Source organism: Mus caroli, unplaced genomic scaffold (genome assembly GCF_978045245.1).
Source record: "Mus caroli unplaced genomic scaffold, Mus_caroli_1 scaffold_12, whole genome shotgun sequence".
In the NCBI taxonomy this organism is placed as follows: domain Eukaryota; kingdom Metazoa; phylum Chordata; class Mammalia; order Rodentia; family Muridae; genus Mus; species Mus caroli.
The window spans coordinates 47,767,172-47,784,645 of NW_028227267.1; the positions used below are offsets into that span (position 1 = coordinate 47,767,172).

At 43.0% G+C, this 17,474-nt stretch overlaps 1 protein-coding gene across 1 annotated transcript; it reads right to left on the minus strand.

Moving 5' to 3' along the window:
- Positions 1-4,265: 4,265 nt before the first annotated feature.
- Or10g2 (olfactory receptor family 10 subfamily G member 2) lies at positions 4,266-5,222 on the minus strand. Its single transcript, XM_021182308.2, has one exon. It carries the CDS (start codon positions 5,220-5,222, stop codon positions 4,266-4,268), a length of 957 nt encoding a protein of 318 aa, XP_021037967.1.
- Between the last annotated feature and the right edge of the window lie 12,252 nt (positions 5,223-17,474).

Below are 17,474 nucleotides of genomic sequence, written 5' to 3' on the forward strand. Positions count from 1 at the left end.
GTGGTACTTCAGTTTGACTTCCTTCCTTCCTTCCTTCCTTCCTTCCTTCCTTCCTTCCTTCCTTCCTTCCTTCCTTCCTTCCCTCTTATCTTCTTTTTGAGACAGAGTCTTACTGGGTGGTCAGGCTGACCTCACATATAGCAATCCACCTAGCAGATTTCCAGGTGCTGCTTACAGGCATATACTCCTCTGATCAGCTGACTCATTTTTTTCTTTAAAAATTTTAAAATCATTAGTTAATTAGTGTGTGTGTTTCATAGGCACCTGTGTGCTCTAGTGTCATGGCATGCTTGTAGATGGCAGAGAAAAACTTGAAGTCAGTTCTCTTTTTCCACCATATGGGTCCAGGGATTGAACTCAGATCGTCAGGCTTAGTGGCAAGCATCTTTACCAGCTGAGACCTGTCCCTGGCCCTCACTGCTTGCTTTATGTTGAGACTGAATTCTTACTAACAATCTTGTAATACAAAATCACTTGCTTTATTGATGAGCTTGGCATTTGTACATATAATTCTGAAGTAGTTACACTTTGTGGATGAATTTGTCTATGATCTCAAGGTCTTTCATCAACAACCTGGCACAGTGACTTAAATGACATGAAGAAACCTGTCATGACGTCTAGATTCTGTTTATTTATTGTTTGTGGTGAAGACTGAAGCCAACTCCTCAAAGATGCCTAGGAGCACTTTACTAATGAGCTGCTTTGCCATCTTTACACGTGCCCCTTTTACTATTTCTCAAATGCATGATTCTTTAATTACTTAGATGTTTAAAGCTTGACACACTGTTCTAGGACTGTAATGCTCCTCTTTCTGATCATGTCTACTTTCTGCTGCTATGGTCTTTCTGCAAGGCAGGGGTGGTGTTATACTAATATATTTCTGAAGTTAAGTCTCTCCAAGACCTCACTCACCCAAAGAGATGAAATTTACAACAAATAAGAACATGCTTTTAAGTTGTTGACTGTTTGTTTAGAGCACAAATACTTGGATCTTCCTCCTCCAGTTTCTTTGAGCTCTGGTTTTCCAGGTGAAACAGGTAACAGGAATAGCTGATTCTATCTTGAGTTTATTTCTATTTTTTATTTATTTTAAGAACGTACTCTTTGAAAATTCCACGTTTTAAAAAGGTTTATTTATTTATTATTATATGTAAGCACACTGTAGCTGCCTTCAGACATACCAGACGAGGGCGTCAGATCTCATTACGGATGGTTGTGAGCCACCATGTCGTTGCTGAGATTTGAACTCAGGACCTCTGGAAGAGCAGTCAGTGCTCTTAACCACTGAGCCATCTCTCCAGACCCCTGAAAATTCCATTTATGTATATATTAATCTTGATCACATTCATCCACATCACTCTTTTCTGTCTCCCGTCTCCCTCCTACTTCTTGAGTTTAATAAGGGCTGCTTGCATGAGCCTGAGTGAAGGCCTATTCACGACTTACCAATAGTTACACCATCAAAGGAAAATGGCTATTTATCCCTTCAGCAGCCATAAACTGCCAATAGCTATCCAGACAGGGGAGGAGCCTCATGGCCTTTTCTCCCATCTGAGTCTGTGGGTACAGTGGCTCAATCTATCCAGAAGTCAGCATTTCACGGTACTCTCTTCCATTTTCTATCTCTTCCTCCATGTACCCTGAACCTTGCATGGGGTGATGGTGGTGGTAGATGTCTTGTTTAGAACCCAGTGCTCAACAGTTGATTCTTCTCAGTGGTTTGAATCTTTGTATTAACTGCTGCCCACTGCAAGCAGAAGCTTTGACCAAGCACTAATCTACAGGTATAAGCATAAATATTTGAAGTCAGTTTGGTGTGGAGAGCATTTGGGGGGTAGCTTGGCAGAAATCTGACATTGGCCAAGGACAAGGAAATGGGCTCCAGGCAGGAATCTGACATCCCAGCAAGATAAGGAAGTAAGTTCAGGCAAGAATCTAAATTTAGGCTATAATAGGGAAGGAATTTTAATCTTAGGGTGGAACAAATGAAGTAGGCTTCAGGCAAGAATTTGGGCTTGGACAAGGAAGTGGGCTCAGGTGTTTTGGTCATTCTGACAAGCCTTTGGAAACAACTGTCATAGGAGTAATCATTGGAATTTGCTTACTGCCTTGCTAGTTCCTTATTGTACTGCTCTCCATTAATACTTGCATATAATTAAAATGGTATAAAAGTGGATTGGGAAAAATTAAACCTCCCTTCAGTCTCAGAATTGACTGGGGTCAGGCTACAATGCTGTCTAATTGCTTTTTTTTTTTCTTTTTAATCTTCACTCCTGAGCTGGAGTACCTATTGACTGACTGAGCAGGCTTGGTCAGTTTGCTAACATGTCCATTTAGCAAAACAACACTGTAGGTTCCTCTTCAGGGCCAGGTTTACAGTACCAGCTGAGTTTCTTCCTGTAGGGCCAACCTCAAATCTAGTTAGAAGTTAACCCCACAACACACATGCCACCCTTGTACCAGCGGGTACCATGACTTTATTTTTATTTTAAACGTTTTTATAATTTTATTTATTTTAATATGCACTGGTGTTTTGCCTGCATGTGTGTCTTGTATGAGGATGTCAGATCCCCCGGAACAGGAGTTACAGACAGTTGTGAGCCGCCATGTAGCTGCTGGGAATTGAACCGGGATCCTCTGGAAGATCGGCCAGTGCTCTTAACTGCTGAGCCATCTCTCTAGCCCCATGAAGGCTTTATTTTATTTATTTAAAATATTTATTTAATTTTGAATTTTGAATATGCATGTTCATGAGTATATCAATGTGAGTGTGAATGCCTACAGAGACTAGAAGAGGATGTCAGAGCTCCTGGAGTTTGAGTTACAAGTGGTTGTGAGCTACCCAAGATGGGTGCTGACAATCAAATCCACTTCCTCTGCAAGAACAGCAAGTTCTGTTAACGACTGCTCCGTCTCTCCAGCCTGATGCTTTAATGTTTAAAGAAACATTTCAGGACACTTTGCCAGCAATGTTTTGATTTGGAAAAAAATAAAATCGGATTGATAGTTATTAGGGATGAGAAACAAAAGAATACTGTGTCTGTCATGGGCTTACAGTATATTTGGAGTAAAATGATGAGTGTCATATAGGACAGATTGTCACATGGTCTGTCATAAAGTAACTGGGCATAGTGGCTTATGCTTGTAATCCTAGCACTGCAGAGGCCGAGGCTGGTGGATTGCTGTTTGTGACTTCAAGCTTACTATGTTTCTCAGGCTGGCCTTGAACTCCTGATCTGGTTGCTTAGTCTCTTAAGTGCTAGGATCATAGGCCTGCACCAGCAGGCTTGGGAGAAAATTAAATTTGATTATGGTATAAATGAGGAGTAAAAGGAGACATGACTAGTTAGGAATCAGTTTGGTATATAAGCATGGTGGCAGTAAACAACAGGAAGGAACCATTAATAATTATATTATCCTAGTTAGATTTCTATTGCTATGACAAGGGACTAAGCAAACACAACTTACAGGAGGAAATAATTTATTTGGCTTACAGCTTGTAGTTCACCATCAAGGGAAGCTAAGGCAGGAACTTGAGGTAGGAACTTGGAGGCAAAGGCCTGAAGCAGAGACCATGGAGGAGTGCTGTGTGATGGCTTGCTCAGTTACCTTCCTTTCGCCACCCAGGACCACTTGTTCAAGGGTGGCGCCACCTGCAGTGGGCTAGGCCCTCATCTACTAATTAGCAATCAGGAAAATACCCCACAGACATGTCCACCGGCCAATAGGATAAAACCAACTCTTCAACAGAGGTCCCCTTCTCTCAGGTGTGTCAAGCTGACAACCAAAATTAACTATCAAAATGAGTCAGGATTTTCAAGTTCAGCTACTTGGGGGAGTATTGATGCCATGGACAAGCAAATCCCACAGAGTTTGGATGGGCCTGACTAAGGGTGAAGACAGTGAAAACAGGAGCGTGGTTGGCGTTGTTTTATCTTATTTTCCTTCCAAAGTTTCTGGTATAATTATGTGCTTGCTAAGATGTACCTGCATTAGTGTTTGCCTCTGCCTTACACAAAGCATCTTCTCCTCTCAGGAAGTTGTTAGATGGTAAAAGTCATGCACCTATTTATTTCTAAAATAGTCTACAATGAAAAGATTACGATAGGAAGTTTCTTCCAATTTTAATTAAACTCAGTTTAGTTTAAACCATTATCGTTGTTGAGCATTTGTCCCACCGGGAGCAGTAGTTAAGAACTTGGCAGCTATGATGATGATGATGATGATGATGTGTGTGTGTGTGTGTGTGGTCCCTGAGCCACTGGCTACTTATCTCCACCCACATCCCTTCTACCTGCTGTTAGCCTCTTCAGGGCAGACTTCACTTCCTGGTTCCTCAGGGTGTAGATGAGGGGATTCAGTAATGGAGTGACAACAGTGTAAAATACAGCAACTGCTCCATCGAAGGGACTCTTGGAACCTGCCCGAAGGTAGATGAAAATACAGGGGACATAGTAGACGGTGACCACAGTGAGATGGGAGCCACAGGTGGAGAAGGCACGCTTCCTGCCATCGGCAGTGCGTATCTTCAGGATGGCATGAACTATGTTGGCATAGGAAAGCAGAATCAGCATGAAGCAACTGGCAGCCACTACCCCAATATCCACAAAGGTCACCAGTTCATTGATAGTCGTATCGGCACAGGCCAGTCTCAGCACTGCAGGAATGTCACAGATAAAATAATCTATTTGGTTGGGCCCACAGTAGGGCAATCTGAAGGTCAGAGTGGCTTGAATAGACCCATGGATGGAGCCAGCCACCCAAGCTCCAGCCACTAGGACTGTGCATAATTTTCCATTCATGAGCACAGGGTAGCGAAGAGGCTTGCATATTGCCAGGTACCTGTCATAGGCCATCAAAGTGTAGAGGAAGCACTGGGTGCTGCCTAGGAAGTGGAAAAAATATAGTTGAGCTACACAACCACCAAATGGGATAGCCTTGCTGGCGGGAGTGAAGTTTAAAATAAGTCGAGGAACAATGACTGAGGAGAGCCACATGTCCAGGAAGGAGAGCACACCCAGAAGAATGTACATGGGGCGGGCATGCAGCTTGGGGTCAGCCCACACAGTGAGCAGGATGAGCAGGTTCCCCAGCTGTGTCAGGATGTAAATGAGGAAGAAGACCAGGAAGAGGAAGGTTCTTAGATTTGGGGGGTGAGCCAAGCCCAGGAGAAGGAAATCTGTCACCACAGCGTCCAGCGAGGTGTTTCTGTTTCTTCTCATGTCTTAGTCTGTTAAGATGAACCATGCAGTTAGACAAGGGAAATGCAGAGAGGGAGGAGGTAAAATGATGCTTTTGTTTGATGATCAGTGGCTAGCGGGAGAGAAATGTTTGTGTATAAAATTGTTTTGAAAGAAGAGTTGGTGTCACTTATTAATTATTTAGGTTTATGTGGGGGAAAAATAACCCAGAGGCTGGTTGTTTTGGTGGATGTATGGATCCTCTTGTTCAGTGAGGGGCAGCAAGGAGCAATATTGCACAGATCAAGGAACAGAAGAAACTGTCAGCTATAGGATGGACTGATAAGTTCAATCAGAAAGGATTTTAATGAAGGGATGCTAAAGCAAATGCAGGGCTAAGATCATGTGTTCCCCCTCACTGACCTCACTGCCACTTTGCCTATTTGTCTACAGCTAAGAATCAGCTATACTCACCATAGCATGCAAAATGTGCAGTGTCTGGCCCTTCTTCACCATTCTGTCCGTTTCCACCTAGTGTTTGGTGCATCCCTAAGACTGAAGTGTGCTCCTGGATGTGCTTTGCACATAGCATTTCCCTGGGTGGGACCCGTTCTTCCCTTCAGCCTTGTTTAGGGGAACATTACCTTTAAGAATTCCTTTCTGATTCTTGATGGTGATGACATACACCTTTTCAATAACTATCTTACTCTATTTACATAGTCTAATTCCTCATCAATCTTTCCATTATTCAATTGCTAGTGAATTTAAAGTGATAAATAATTCAATCTTGCTTGTTGGACCCTTCTACTTCTTTGAGGCCAAAGTCAGTCTTTGGGATTATACAATATGGATCTAGTTTCGTGAGAACAAATTCTAGCGATCACTCATGCTCTTTAGTATTTCAGAATATTGTTTCGTTTTATTGATTTATATATCTATTGATTTAGATTGAATTTTGTAAAATGCAGAATTACAAAGGAACTTTTTATTGTGTGTTATAAAAGCATTGACCAGCACATGGTTGTTAGCAAGCTTGTGCTTGTATATACACACAGATTTCTGTTTGCCATCCAGGAGCTCTTTCTAAAGAATGTTAAAGATTTCAAATACCTGACCCAACCAGGTGACAAGGAAATGCTTTCATACTGCTTCTTGCTTACCAAGAAGTCACCACCAAGGTTTCTATCACAGAGATTCTCCCAGGTACACAGGGCCAAGCAGACATGTACCAAACTATGAATCAAATATCTTTCCTCTCTTAAAAGAAACAAAAAACCAAAACCTCCAAAACTAGCCTACCAACCAACCAACCAACCAACCAACCAAACCAAAAAACCCTCCCAAGTTCCCCAAACCCCTAAGATCCCACCCACAACAGCAGCAGCAGCAACAACAACAACCACTCCCAAAATAAAAACAAAAAGACAAAGAGGAAAGACTTGTTAATTCATTGTTTTTGCTGAATAAAGATTTTTTTCCTATCCCAGAGTTAAAAATGCATTCATCTGCCATTTAACCATAAAGTATCTATAGTTTTGTGAATATTTTTAGAAGGCAACAAAATTATAGCCATGTTTAACCATTTAGCCACCATCAAAAACTCTCACAGGGGATGGCAAGATGGTTTGGTGGTTAAGGGCTCTTGCTGACAGACTGACAACTTGAGTTCAATTCCTGGGACCCACACAGAAGAGAAGAACAAATTCTTGAAAGTTTTCCTCTGATCTTCATACCCATGCCTGTGTGTATACACATGTGTACACACACACACACACACACACACACACACACACACACACACACACACCTCTACTTCTCCAAATAGATTTTTATCTTATTTTCTAAAATAAGAATTTCTGTGTTAAAGTATTATCCCTAATGCTGCTGCTACTGCTGCTGTTCTGAGACAGTCTGTGTCTCTAGACACACATGTAAATAAAGAAGTTCAAAATTTGAGGTACGGTATTCAGGACATATCTTGGATTTTCCAGATATAGATTTTTAGAACAATAGAGCATGTTTTTGCCAAAGATTTGGGTCAGATAATGAGACTAGAACAGGCCAGGCTAGCTTAAAAGAAGCAAAGACAGACTACCCAGGATCCTCCTGCACTGCCTCTCCCATTCTTTAGCTTCCTGTGTCATGTGATTTGTTAGTCTCTTTCTTGTTTTTAGTTGTTGAAACTTTCAAAAATGTTGCAAATAGTTTGAGTATATCCACTCTGGCTGATTAAATAATCAAGATATTCTAAAAAAAATCCAAATATTAATTTGTATCTGATAATGATAAAATTATCTTGAAATATGGTCAGAATCTAATCAGAACACATAAAAACACTGAATGGCTAAAATTCAATATAAAGGCACTGCACAATAAGACTCCAGTGACATCAGAGACTAAATGGCACATCTCTGAAAAGTAATTGAAGTTAAAGTTTTAGGAAGGCTGTGAGGATAGTCAGAAGAGTGCCACTGAGGCGTTTAAGGATGCGAAGGGTAGGGAAACATTACCGAGGCCTCTTACATCTTGGGACCCCAGGATGAGCTGCTTGTGTGCATCCTGGACCTAGGTCAGGCTTCTCTGATATGAGCATATTTCCTGGGGAGGTTTAAAGTGTGTGAAGCAGTTCCCTAGCAGAGTGAAACATTGGATTTCTACAGTGACCCTGGAGATCTGGGGTACTAGGGAAAAACAGGTAAGAAATTCTGAAGATGGGGAGGGAAACTGGCTGAGTGCTGTGTTCAGTGTGCTCAAAGGACGCCTATTTATGATGGGGCAAGTATCTAGTCTGAATATGTTTCTGGCAAGGGCATTTACCTTCCCCCTCCTTCATTCAGTTAGATGTCCTGATAAGGACAGGCAGATCAAAGGGAATGTAGAGTATCCTGGGCACACTTTAAGTCCTCCACAGAGTAGATTTCTGTCCTTTACCATAGATAAAAAGAGCTTACCTTGGAAGAAACCTAGCCCCTCTTCAATGGAGAGGAAAGTGCATCTGGCCTGCCTTTGTTTCTGCATAGCTAACAACACCTCCTCCTGAGCCATTCCCTGCTCTTGCCTTTCATTGCTATCATAATAAAAAGAGAAAGTAAAAAAAGATATTAAGCTTTCTGAGTCCTCTTTTCAACTTTATAAAAGTCAAACTTATCCTAGTAGTTGGGGAAAGTTCCAGAAAGAAATGGAAAGAGACTAACGTTTAGACCATACAATCTGGTCTCCAAGGCTGGGTGGAGCGCTTCTCCACACTGCTTCCTCTTAGACTTACCTGTATAGAGCTGCAGAATTGGTTGGTTGTCCCTGAGTGGACTTGTTCTGCAGAGAGATGCTGTCCAGAGGCTCAGTCCAGCCTGTGGTACAGGGCTCCTCTCTCTGTTTTAAAAAGGATTTAGCATTCTTTCAGGAGTTTGCCCTATAGGCAAATGCCCTTCATGGCTCTCCAAGGAGTGTGACTTCTATATCTCAAGTCACCAGTTTTTATCATGTTGCTTTTCTCCATCTGATTAAGGGAGGGGGGCAAGAAGAAGCACTGCCTAGAGATTCGAAGCAGAATTCTGATCTCAAGGGAAATCCTACTGCAAAGTATTCCCCTAATGAGGTCTCCCTCCTTTGAGAGAGGGATCAGGCAACATGAACAGTAGCTGTCTGGAAAGGGGGAGGTGGAGAATGCTCACATGTATGTGAGCTCTCAGTATGTGTTTTCAGTGTGCTCTGCTGACTTCTTTGCTGTGCCTCAGGATCTCTATTTATCCCCTTGTCTCTCACATACTTACCCTGCTCTGGCTGCTTCCTTTTAAGATGCTATTGAGTGGATGAAATGTCCCTTGACCTTCCTCTTCTCCTATTTAGTCTTCTGGATTCCTGTTAATACTATTGGACATACTGTATTTGCCCATCAAATTATTTGTCTCCCTCCCCTAGAATGTAGACTTCATAATAGTACTTTGGCTCACTGTGTAATTCTTGGCACCATTTATCATAGTGCTTTTCATGTAGTAGGTTTTTGTTTTTTTTTTAGATTTATTTATTATTATATCTAAGTACACTGTAGCTGTCTTCAGACACACCAGAAGAGGGCGTCATATCTCATTATGGGTGGTTGTGAACCACCATGTGGTTGTTGGGATTTGAACTCAGAAGAGCAGTCAGTGCTCTTAATCGCTGAGCCATCTCGCCAGCCCCCATTTAGTCGGTTCTTAATAGATACCTTTCAATGAATGCCTTGAGCAGAAAAAAGAAAGCCATGGTTTCAAATATGACCCCCACATTTAAGGTTACCTGGAGTAGGGCTGGGGAGATGGATAAGTGGATAGAAGTGTTTGTTGAGTGCATATATACACATACACCACACACATATATGTGTGTGCGCACACACATGAACAAATACATGTGAATACAGCATGTACCACCTCACATACATTGACACACACATAAACACATGAATATATCATATACCACCCCACATGTACCCACATACATGTTCAACACACACAAGAACACATAAATACACAAGTATACATATGGATATACCATATATCACACACATATATATACCACACATGTACATACACACAGCACATATATGGAAATATACACTATATATCCCACATGAGTAAACCATACACATACCAACTACACATATACAAACACACAGAGACAGAGAGGAGAAAGAGAGAGGGAGAGGGAGAGGGAGAGGGAGAGAGAGAGAGAGAGAGAAAGAGAGAGAGAGAGAGAGAGAGAGAGAGAGAGAGAGAGAGAGAGAGAGAGAGAGAGAGAGAGAGAGAGAGAGAACAAAGTTACTTGGAGTATTCTTGATATCAAATTGATTTCTACATGTGCCCTTATGTCTATATTCCAAGACAAGTCACTCAAGGCAATTCTGTCACCTGAGACTTGTGTGGGTTCTGGAGCCAGTGAGTGACAGTGGCTGGAAATGAGGAAAGGAACCCAAAGAGACCAGAATGGTTTCTTTGAAAATTGTTTATACCCTTAGGACCAGCAAGATGGCTTAGTGGGTAAGGATGCTTGCCACAAAGTTTGCTGTCCTAGTTAGGGCTTCTATTGCCATGATCAAACACCATGGCCTAAAGCCACTTATAGAAGAAAGATTTATTTCAGCTTATAGTTCTATATCACAGTCCATCACTGAGGGAAGTCAAGGCAGGAACTCAAACAGGACCTAGAGGTAGGAAATGAAGCAGAGCCCATGCTTACTGGCTTGCTTTTCATGGCTTGTTCAGCTACTTCTTTATAGCACCCAGGACTACCATCCCAGGAGTGGTACCACCCACACTGAGCTGGGCCCTCCCACATCTATCATCAGTCAAGAAAATGTGCCATAAGTTTGCCTTCAGTCCAATCTGGGAAACATTTTCACAATCTCTTGAGATTCCCTCTTACAAAATGACTCTAGCTTCCGTCAAGCCGACATAGAGTCAGTTAGGATACCTGTACACCTGAGTTTGAACCCTGAGACCCACATAGTAAAAGGAGAAAATCAATTTTCACAAGTAGTCCTCCAAACTGTACATATGCACCATGGTGTGTATATGGCCCTGCCAAAAATGATATCTCTAGTAAAAAATGAAAAAGGAAAACCACGTAGCCTATCTGCATCTGATGAAATTAGGAAATCGGTGGATCAGGGCCCTATACCCCAGGGCTAGGCGGGAACCACACCCACTGCCACGGAATTCCTTTTCTAATATTCAGGGGAATCAGAGTTTCAGTAATCTGAAAAAGCTTGGAAGATAGTGGATGATACCCAGGCACAGTCTGCCAGAGCCTCCAGGAATAAAATGAAGAAATGTCAGATTATACAGGGACAGGGTCAGTGTTCACAACTGGACTCCTGAAGGACCATCCTGAAGTGTGACCAGCATCAGAGACCCCATCTATGAGGCGCCATATGAATTTGACCAGAACTTGTACCCAATCTTCCAAAGAAAGAGCTGGAAGGGAGGTCAGGATGCCCCACTGCAAAGGAACTCTCAGGGATAAGACAAGTTTCCAGGCGCTGCAAAGAAATATCAATAGACTTGAGACTGGTCCAGGAATCAGTGCAGACAGCACTCAGCTGCTTCCCCTCCTTCATATTTATCCTACTATTTTATACACATTAATTTTGCCAGTCAACTCATTCCTACTTGGTCTTCCCTCCTCCCACTCCAGATCCTCTTCTTTTACATTTCCCTTTCTTAAAGAATACAGACTGGCCTTGTTTGTGGGCTCTGTGTGTCTCAGCCTGTGCAGATTGGGGACTTTTCTATGTTATCTGATTACAGTTTAATGAAAGGGGATAGTAGAACACAGGTGACACAGAAGAGATGGGAGAATGCCTGGGGTTCAAGATCTAAGGGGGAATAGTGGGGTTGTAGATAGGAAAGAGTAGGTTGTGTATTCATAAGGATATATACATCAGCCTTGTGGAAACCCATTAGTTTGTGAAACAATTAAGAATACACACACACACACACACACACACACACAAATTCATATGGGTTTGAACAGAACTATTCTGTGCAGGTGGACAGTGCTGCTCACAGAGGACATGGCTTAGGAAGTGAAAATCTCAGTGCCAGGCTGTCATGCATAGGATACCTCCATGTCAACTACAGCTAGGGAGGTCCTCAAACAACACAGGGTACTGTCACTGCTCTTGGTTGCCCACCATAACTAGATGGTAAGACCTCGTTGTTGAAGATGCCGTTGACTTTGGACACAAGACATAAAGAAATCAACCTTGAACTGGCCAGGGAACTCTGACTATACACATGTAGGATAACGAAACTAGATCCCCATCTCTCACCCTGTATAAAAATAGGTTCCAAATGGAACTTTAAGACATTAAGGGAAAATCTGAAACTCTGCAACCACTAGATGAAAAAGTAAGGAAAACATTTCAAGGCACAGGACTTTCTCAATGGGAATCACAACACTTTAATTACTTAATTGATTGATTGACTTATATATATATTTTATTAGGTATGTTCCTCATTTACATTCCAATGCTATCCAAAAAGCCCCCACTCCCCTACCCACCCATTCCCACGTTTTGGCCCTGGCGTTCTCCTGTACTGGGGCATATAAAGTTTACAAGTCCAATGGGCCTCTTTTTCCAGTGATGGCCGACTAGGCCATCTTTTGATACATATGCAGCTAGAGTCAAGAGCTCTGGGGTACTGGTTAGTTCATAATGTTGTTCCACCTATAGGATTGCAGATCCCTTTAGCTCCTTGGGTACTTTCTCTAGCTCCTCCATTGGGGCCCTGTGATCCATCCAATAGCGGACTGTGAGCATCCACTTCTGTGTATGTGTATAATTGTTTATCTAAATGTATTTATGTGCACTGTGTGTATGTCTGATACCCATGGAAATCAGAAGATGATATTGTATGCCTTGGAACTGGAGTTAGGTTGTGAGACACTGTGTTTATGCTGGGTACTATTGTTCCTGGGTCCATTGAAAGAGCAACAAGTTTCTCTCTCTCTCTCTCTCTCTCTCTCTCTCTCTCTCTCTCTCTCTCTCTCTCTCTCTCTCTCTCTCTCTCTCTCTCTCTCCTCTCTCAGATTGCAATTTAATCACAGCATTTCCCATTCCCTTTCCTCCACCCAAGCCCTCCCTTATACCCTTCCCACTCTTCCTTCAAATTCATGGCTTCTTTTTTATTAATTGCTATTGCATACATGTATGTATTTGTATCTACATATATATTTCCAAATATAACCTGAAAAATGTCTTTAATTACTAAACTGCCTCTTTAGCTCTTAATTTCATCAATGAAAAATATACCTTATAAAATTAAAAAGAGACAACTGAGTGAAGAGACTCCTTACAGAGTGAGAGGACATTTTTGTCAGTTATATACATCTGACAGAGGATTAATATAAAGATATGCAAAGGAAAAAATGAAACGTAAATAGAATTGACTGAATCATAATATTAGTTAATAAACTGAACAGATAGCTCTCAAAGGAAAAAATGTAAATGTAAATATTTAGAACCATGTTCATTGTTCTTAACCATCAGGGAAATGACAATTAAAACTCCTTTGGGATTGAATCTCACTCCAGTCAGATAGACTACTATTAAGGATGCTTCAATCCTACTTAGAAGGGGGAACAAAATAATCACCAGAGGTAGAGAGAGGGTGGAACCTGGGAGAGAGAGAGGGGATGGGGAGGGAAAAATGGGTGTGTGTGTGTGTGTGGCAGGGTCAGGTATGGGAAGAGAGAGGAGAGAAGTTCAGGAAAATGAATAGAAATATGTAGCAGTGGGAGGTGGGAGGAACCACTAGAAAGTCCCAGATGCCAGGGAAACGAGGGTTCCTAGGACCCAACAGCAAAGACATTAGCTGAAATACCCAACAGAGAAGAGATAGAACCTGAAGAGACCACCTCCAGTAGATAGGCATGGCCCCAAGTTGATGGATGGGCCCACCTACCCATCTCAAAAATTTTAATCTAGAATTGTTCCTGTCTAGAGGAAATGAAGGGAGAAAAAATAGAGCAGAGACTGAAGGAAAGGCCATCCAGAATCCACCCCATCTTGGGATTAACTTCACCTGCAGACACCAAACTGAGTCACTATTGCTGATGCCGAAAAGTGCTCTAAGGCAGGAGCCTAGTATGACTGTCCTCTGAGAGGCTCTACCAGCAGCTGACTAAGACAGATTCAGATGCTCACAGCCAACCATCAGACTGAGCCTTGGGACCCCAATGGAAGAGTTAGGATAGGGACTGAAGGAGCTGAAGGGGATTATAATCACATAGGAAGAACAACAATATCAACTAACTGGACTGCCCAGAGCTGCCAGGGACTAAACCACTAACCAAAGAGTATGCATGGATGAGTTCAAGGCTCCAGATACTTATGTAGCAGAGGACTACCTTATCTGGCATCAGTGGGAGGGGAGGCCCTTGGTTCTGTAGAGCCTTGATGCCCCAGCATAGGAGGATGCTAGAGGAATGAGGTAGGAGTGGATGGGTGAGGGAGCACCATCTTAGAGGTAAAGGGGAGGGAAGGTGGGATGGGGAGTTTACAGAGGGGAGACCTGGAAGGGGAGACAACATTTGAAATGTAAATAAATAAAATAACCAATTTGGAAAAAAAAAAGAAAAGAGAAAGAAAAAACCCAAAATAACAGTCAGGCTACATTCAGTGTCACACCCCACAAGCCATATGCCTTAAGGATAGCTACTCTACTTCCTGTAGCCAAGCAGAGCCCTCAGTGGAGGGATAAGGACATCGACACACACTCAAAACTTTTGACTCAAAGTCTGTCCTATCTATAAGAAATGCAGGAACAAAGATGGAACAGAAATTGAGGGAATGGCCAACCAATAATCAGCTCAACTTGAGACCCATCCCACGGGAAAGCACCAATCCCTGACACTATTAATGACGTTCTGTTATGTTTGCAGACATTCTGTGATGTATAACATGACTGTCCCCTGGGAAGCTCTACCTAGCAGCTGCCTGAAAGAGATGCAGAGACCCATAGCCAAACAGTGAATGGAGCTTGGGGACTCTTATGGAAGGGTTGGGGGAACAATTGAGGGCCCTGAATGGGATAGGAACTCAACGAACCACTAACCAAAGAACATACACATTGAACCTAGGCCTCCCCACACATATGTAGCAGATGTGCAGCTCAGTGTTCTTGTGGGTTCCCCAGAAATTGGAGCGGGGGCTGTCTCTAAAGCTGTTGTCTATTTGTGGAATACATTCCCCTAACTGAGCTGCCTTGTATGGCTTCAGTGGGAGAGGTTACACCTAGCCCTGTAGAGACTTGATGTGCCAGGGTTGGGGGATACCCAGGGAGTCCTCTACCTTCTCAAAGGAGAAGAGGAGGGGGATGGGAGAAGGGATTGTGTGAGGGGTAGATGGTGGTGGTGGGGCAATGACCAGGATGTAAAGTGAATAAATAAATAAGTTAATGAAGAAAAAAAAGAATCGTCTATTCTTGTTTTACTATCGTTCTCGATCTTATCACAGAGAAAAGAGCTTCAGTTGGGGAAATGCCTCCACGAGATCCAGCTCAAGGCATTTTCTCAATTAGTGATCAAGGGGGGAGGTCCCCTTGTGGGTGGTGCCATCTCTGGACTGGTAGTCTTGGTTCTATAAGAGAACAGGCTGAGCAAGCCAGTAAAAAACATCCCTCCATGGCTCCAGCTCAAGGCATTTTCTCAATTAGTGATCAAGGGGGGAGGTCCCCTTGTGGGTGGTGCCATCTCTGGACTGGTAGTCTTGGTTCTATAAGAGAACAGGCTGAGCAAGCCAGTAAAAAACATCCCTCCATGGCTTCTGCATCAGCTCCTGCTTTCTGACCTGTTTGAATTCCAGTCCTGATTTCCTTTGGTGATGAACAGCAGCATGGAAGTGTAAATTGAATAAATCCTTTCCTCCCCAACTTGTTTCTTGGTCATGATGTTTGTGCAGGAATAGAAACCCTAAGACACACTGCAAGATGACTTTTTTTTTTGTTTTATTTCTTCCTCTCTTCTCCTTCTCTTTCTCCTGCTCTCTCCTCCTCCTCCTGCCCCTCCTCCTCTTTCTTCTTCTGCCCCTCCTCCTCCTCTTCTCCTCTTTCTTCTTCTTCTCCTCTTCCTTCTTCTTCTTCTTCTTCTTCTTCTTCTTCTTCTTCTTCTTCTTCTTCTTCTTCTTCTTCTTCTTCTTCTTCTTCTTCTTCTTCTTCTTCTTCTCCTTCTCCTTCTCCTTCTCCTTCTCCTTCTCCTTCTCCTTCTCCTTCTCCTTCTCCTTCTCCTTCTCCTTCTCCTCCTCCTCCTCCTCCTCCTCCTCCTCCTCCTCCTCCTCCTCCCCCTCCCCCTCCCCTTCCCCTCCCCCTCCCCCTCCCCCTCCCCCTTCCCCTCCCCCTTCCCCTTTTTCCTCTTCCCCTTCTTCCCCTTCCCCTTCTTCCCCTTCCCCTTCTTCCCCTTCCCCTTCTCCTTCCCCTTCCCCTTTTCCTTCCCCTTCCCCTTCTTCTCCTCCTATGGTGGGAGAGATGGCAAGTGTGGAGGGCAGATAAAGAGGGACAGGGAGATAAGTGGGATTGGGGTACATGATGTAAAATCCACAAAGAAAAAAAGTTTAAAAAATAATACAAATAATAGAAAAAATATGTTACATGGAAGACATTAACTTGAGAAAACAATGCATTAAAAAAAGTCTCATATATCTCAAACTGGCCTTGAACTTGTTACACAGCTAAGGATGATATTGAGTTCCTGATCCTCCTTCCCCTACCCCTGAGTGTTGTGAAATGGTTCACCGAAACATGTGGTATTAACTGCAGCTTTTATTTTATTATTTTTTAAAATTTTTTATTGGTTATTTTATTTATTTACATTTCAAATGTTATCCCTTTCCTGATTTCTCCTCCACAACCCCCCCATCCCATCTCCTCTCCCTGCTTCTATGAGGGTGCTCCCTCACTCACCCACCCACTCCCACCTCATCCCCTAACATTCCCCTACACTGGGGCATTGAGCCTTCACAGGACCAAGGGTCTCCCCTCCCATTGATGACAGATAAGGCCATCCTCTGCTACATATGAAGCTGGAGCTAGGGATCTCTTTTGTGTGTACTCTTTGGTTGGTGGTTTAGTCCCTGGGAGCTCTGGGGGAGGGTGGGGAACGAGGTCTGGTTAGTTGATATTGTTGTTCTTCCTATGGGGTTGCTAATCCCTTCAGCTCCTTCAGTCCTCCCCTAACTCCTCCACTGGAATCCCTATGCTCAGTCCGATGGTTGGCTGTGAGCATCCGAGGATCAGCATCTGTATTGGTCAGGCTCTGGCAGAGCCTTCCAGGAGACAGCTGTGTCAGGCTCCTGTCAGCAAGCACTTCTTGGCATCTGCAATAGTGGCTGGGTTGATGTCTGCAGATGGGATGGATCTCCAGGTGGGGCAGTCTCTGGATTGCCTTCCTTCAGTCTCTGCTGCACTCTTTGTCCCTGTATCTCCTTTAGACAGGAACAATTCTGGGTTAACTTTTAAATCTTAGGAAGTAGGCTGAAGTGCAGATTTCTTCCTGAATGTCTTCATCAACTTTCATTTTTTTAGCCTAGTCTTCCACTTCTTGCCTTCTGCCTTTTCTCTTTTTCAAGGTTATATGTAGCTGAGCAAAAATATTAAATAACAGAAAAATTTAAGAAAGTGTTGAGGTTTTTGCTTTTTTTTTTTTTTTTTTTGGTTTTTTGAGACAGGGTTTCTCTGTATAGCCCTGGTTGTCCTGGAACTCACTTTGTAGACCAGGCTGGCTTCGAACGCAGAAATCCTCCTGTCTCTGCCTCCCAAGTGC

What these genes read in the sequence shown, in the direction of transcription:
- Or10g2 (XM_021182308.2), bottom strand. Translation starts at nt 5,222, where the DNA reads ATGAGAAGAAACAGAAACACCTCGCTGGACGCTGTGGTGACAGATTTC.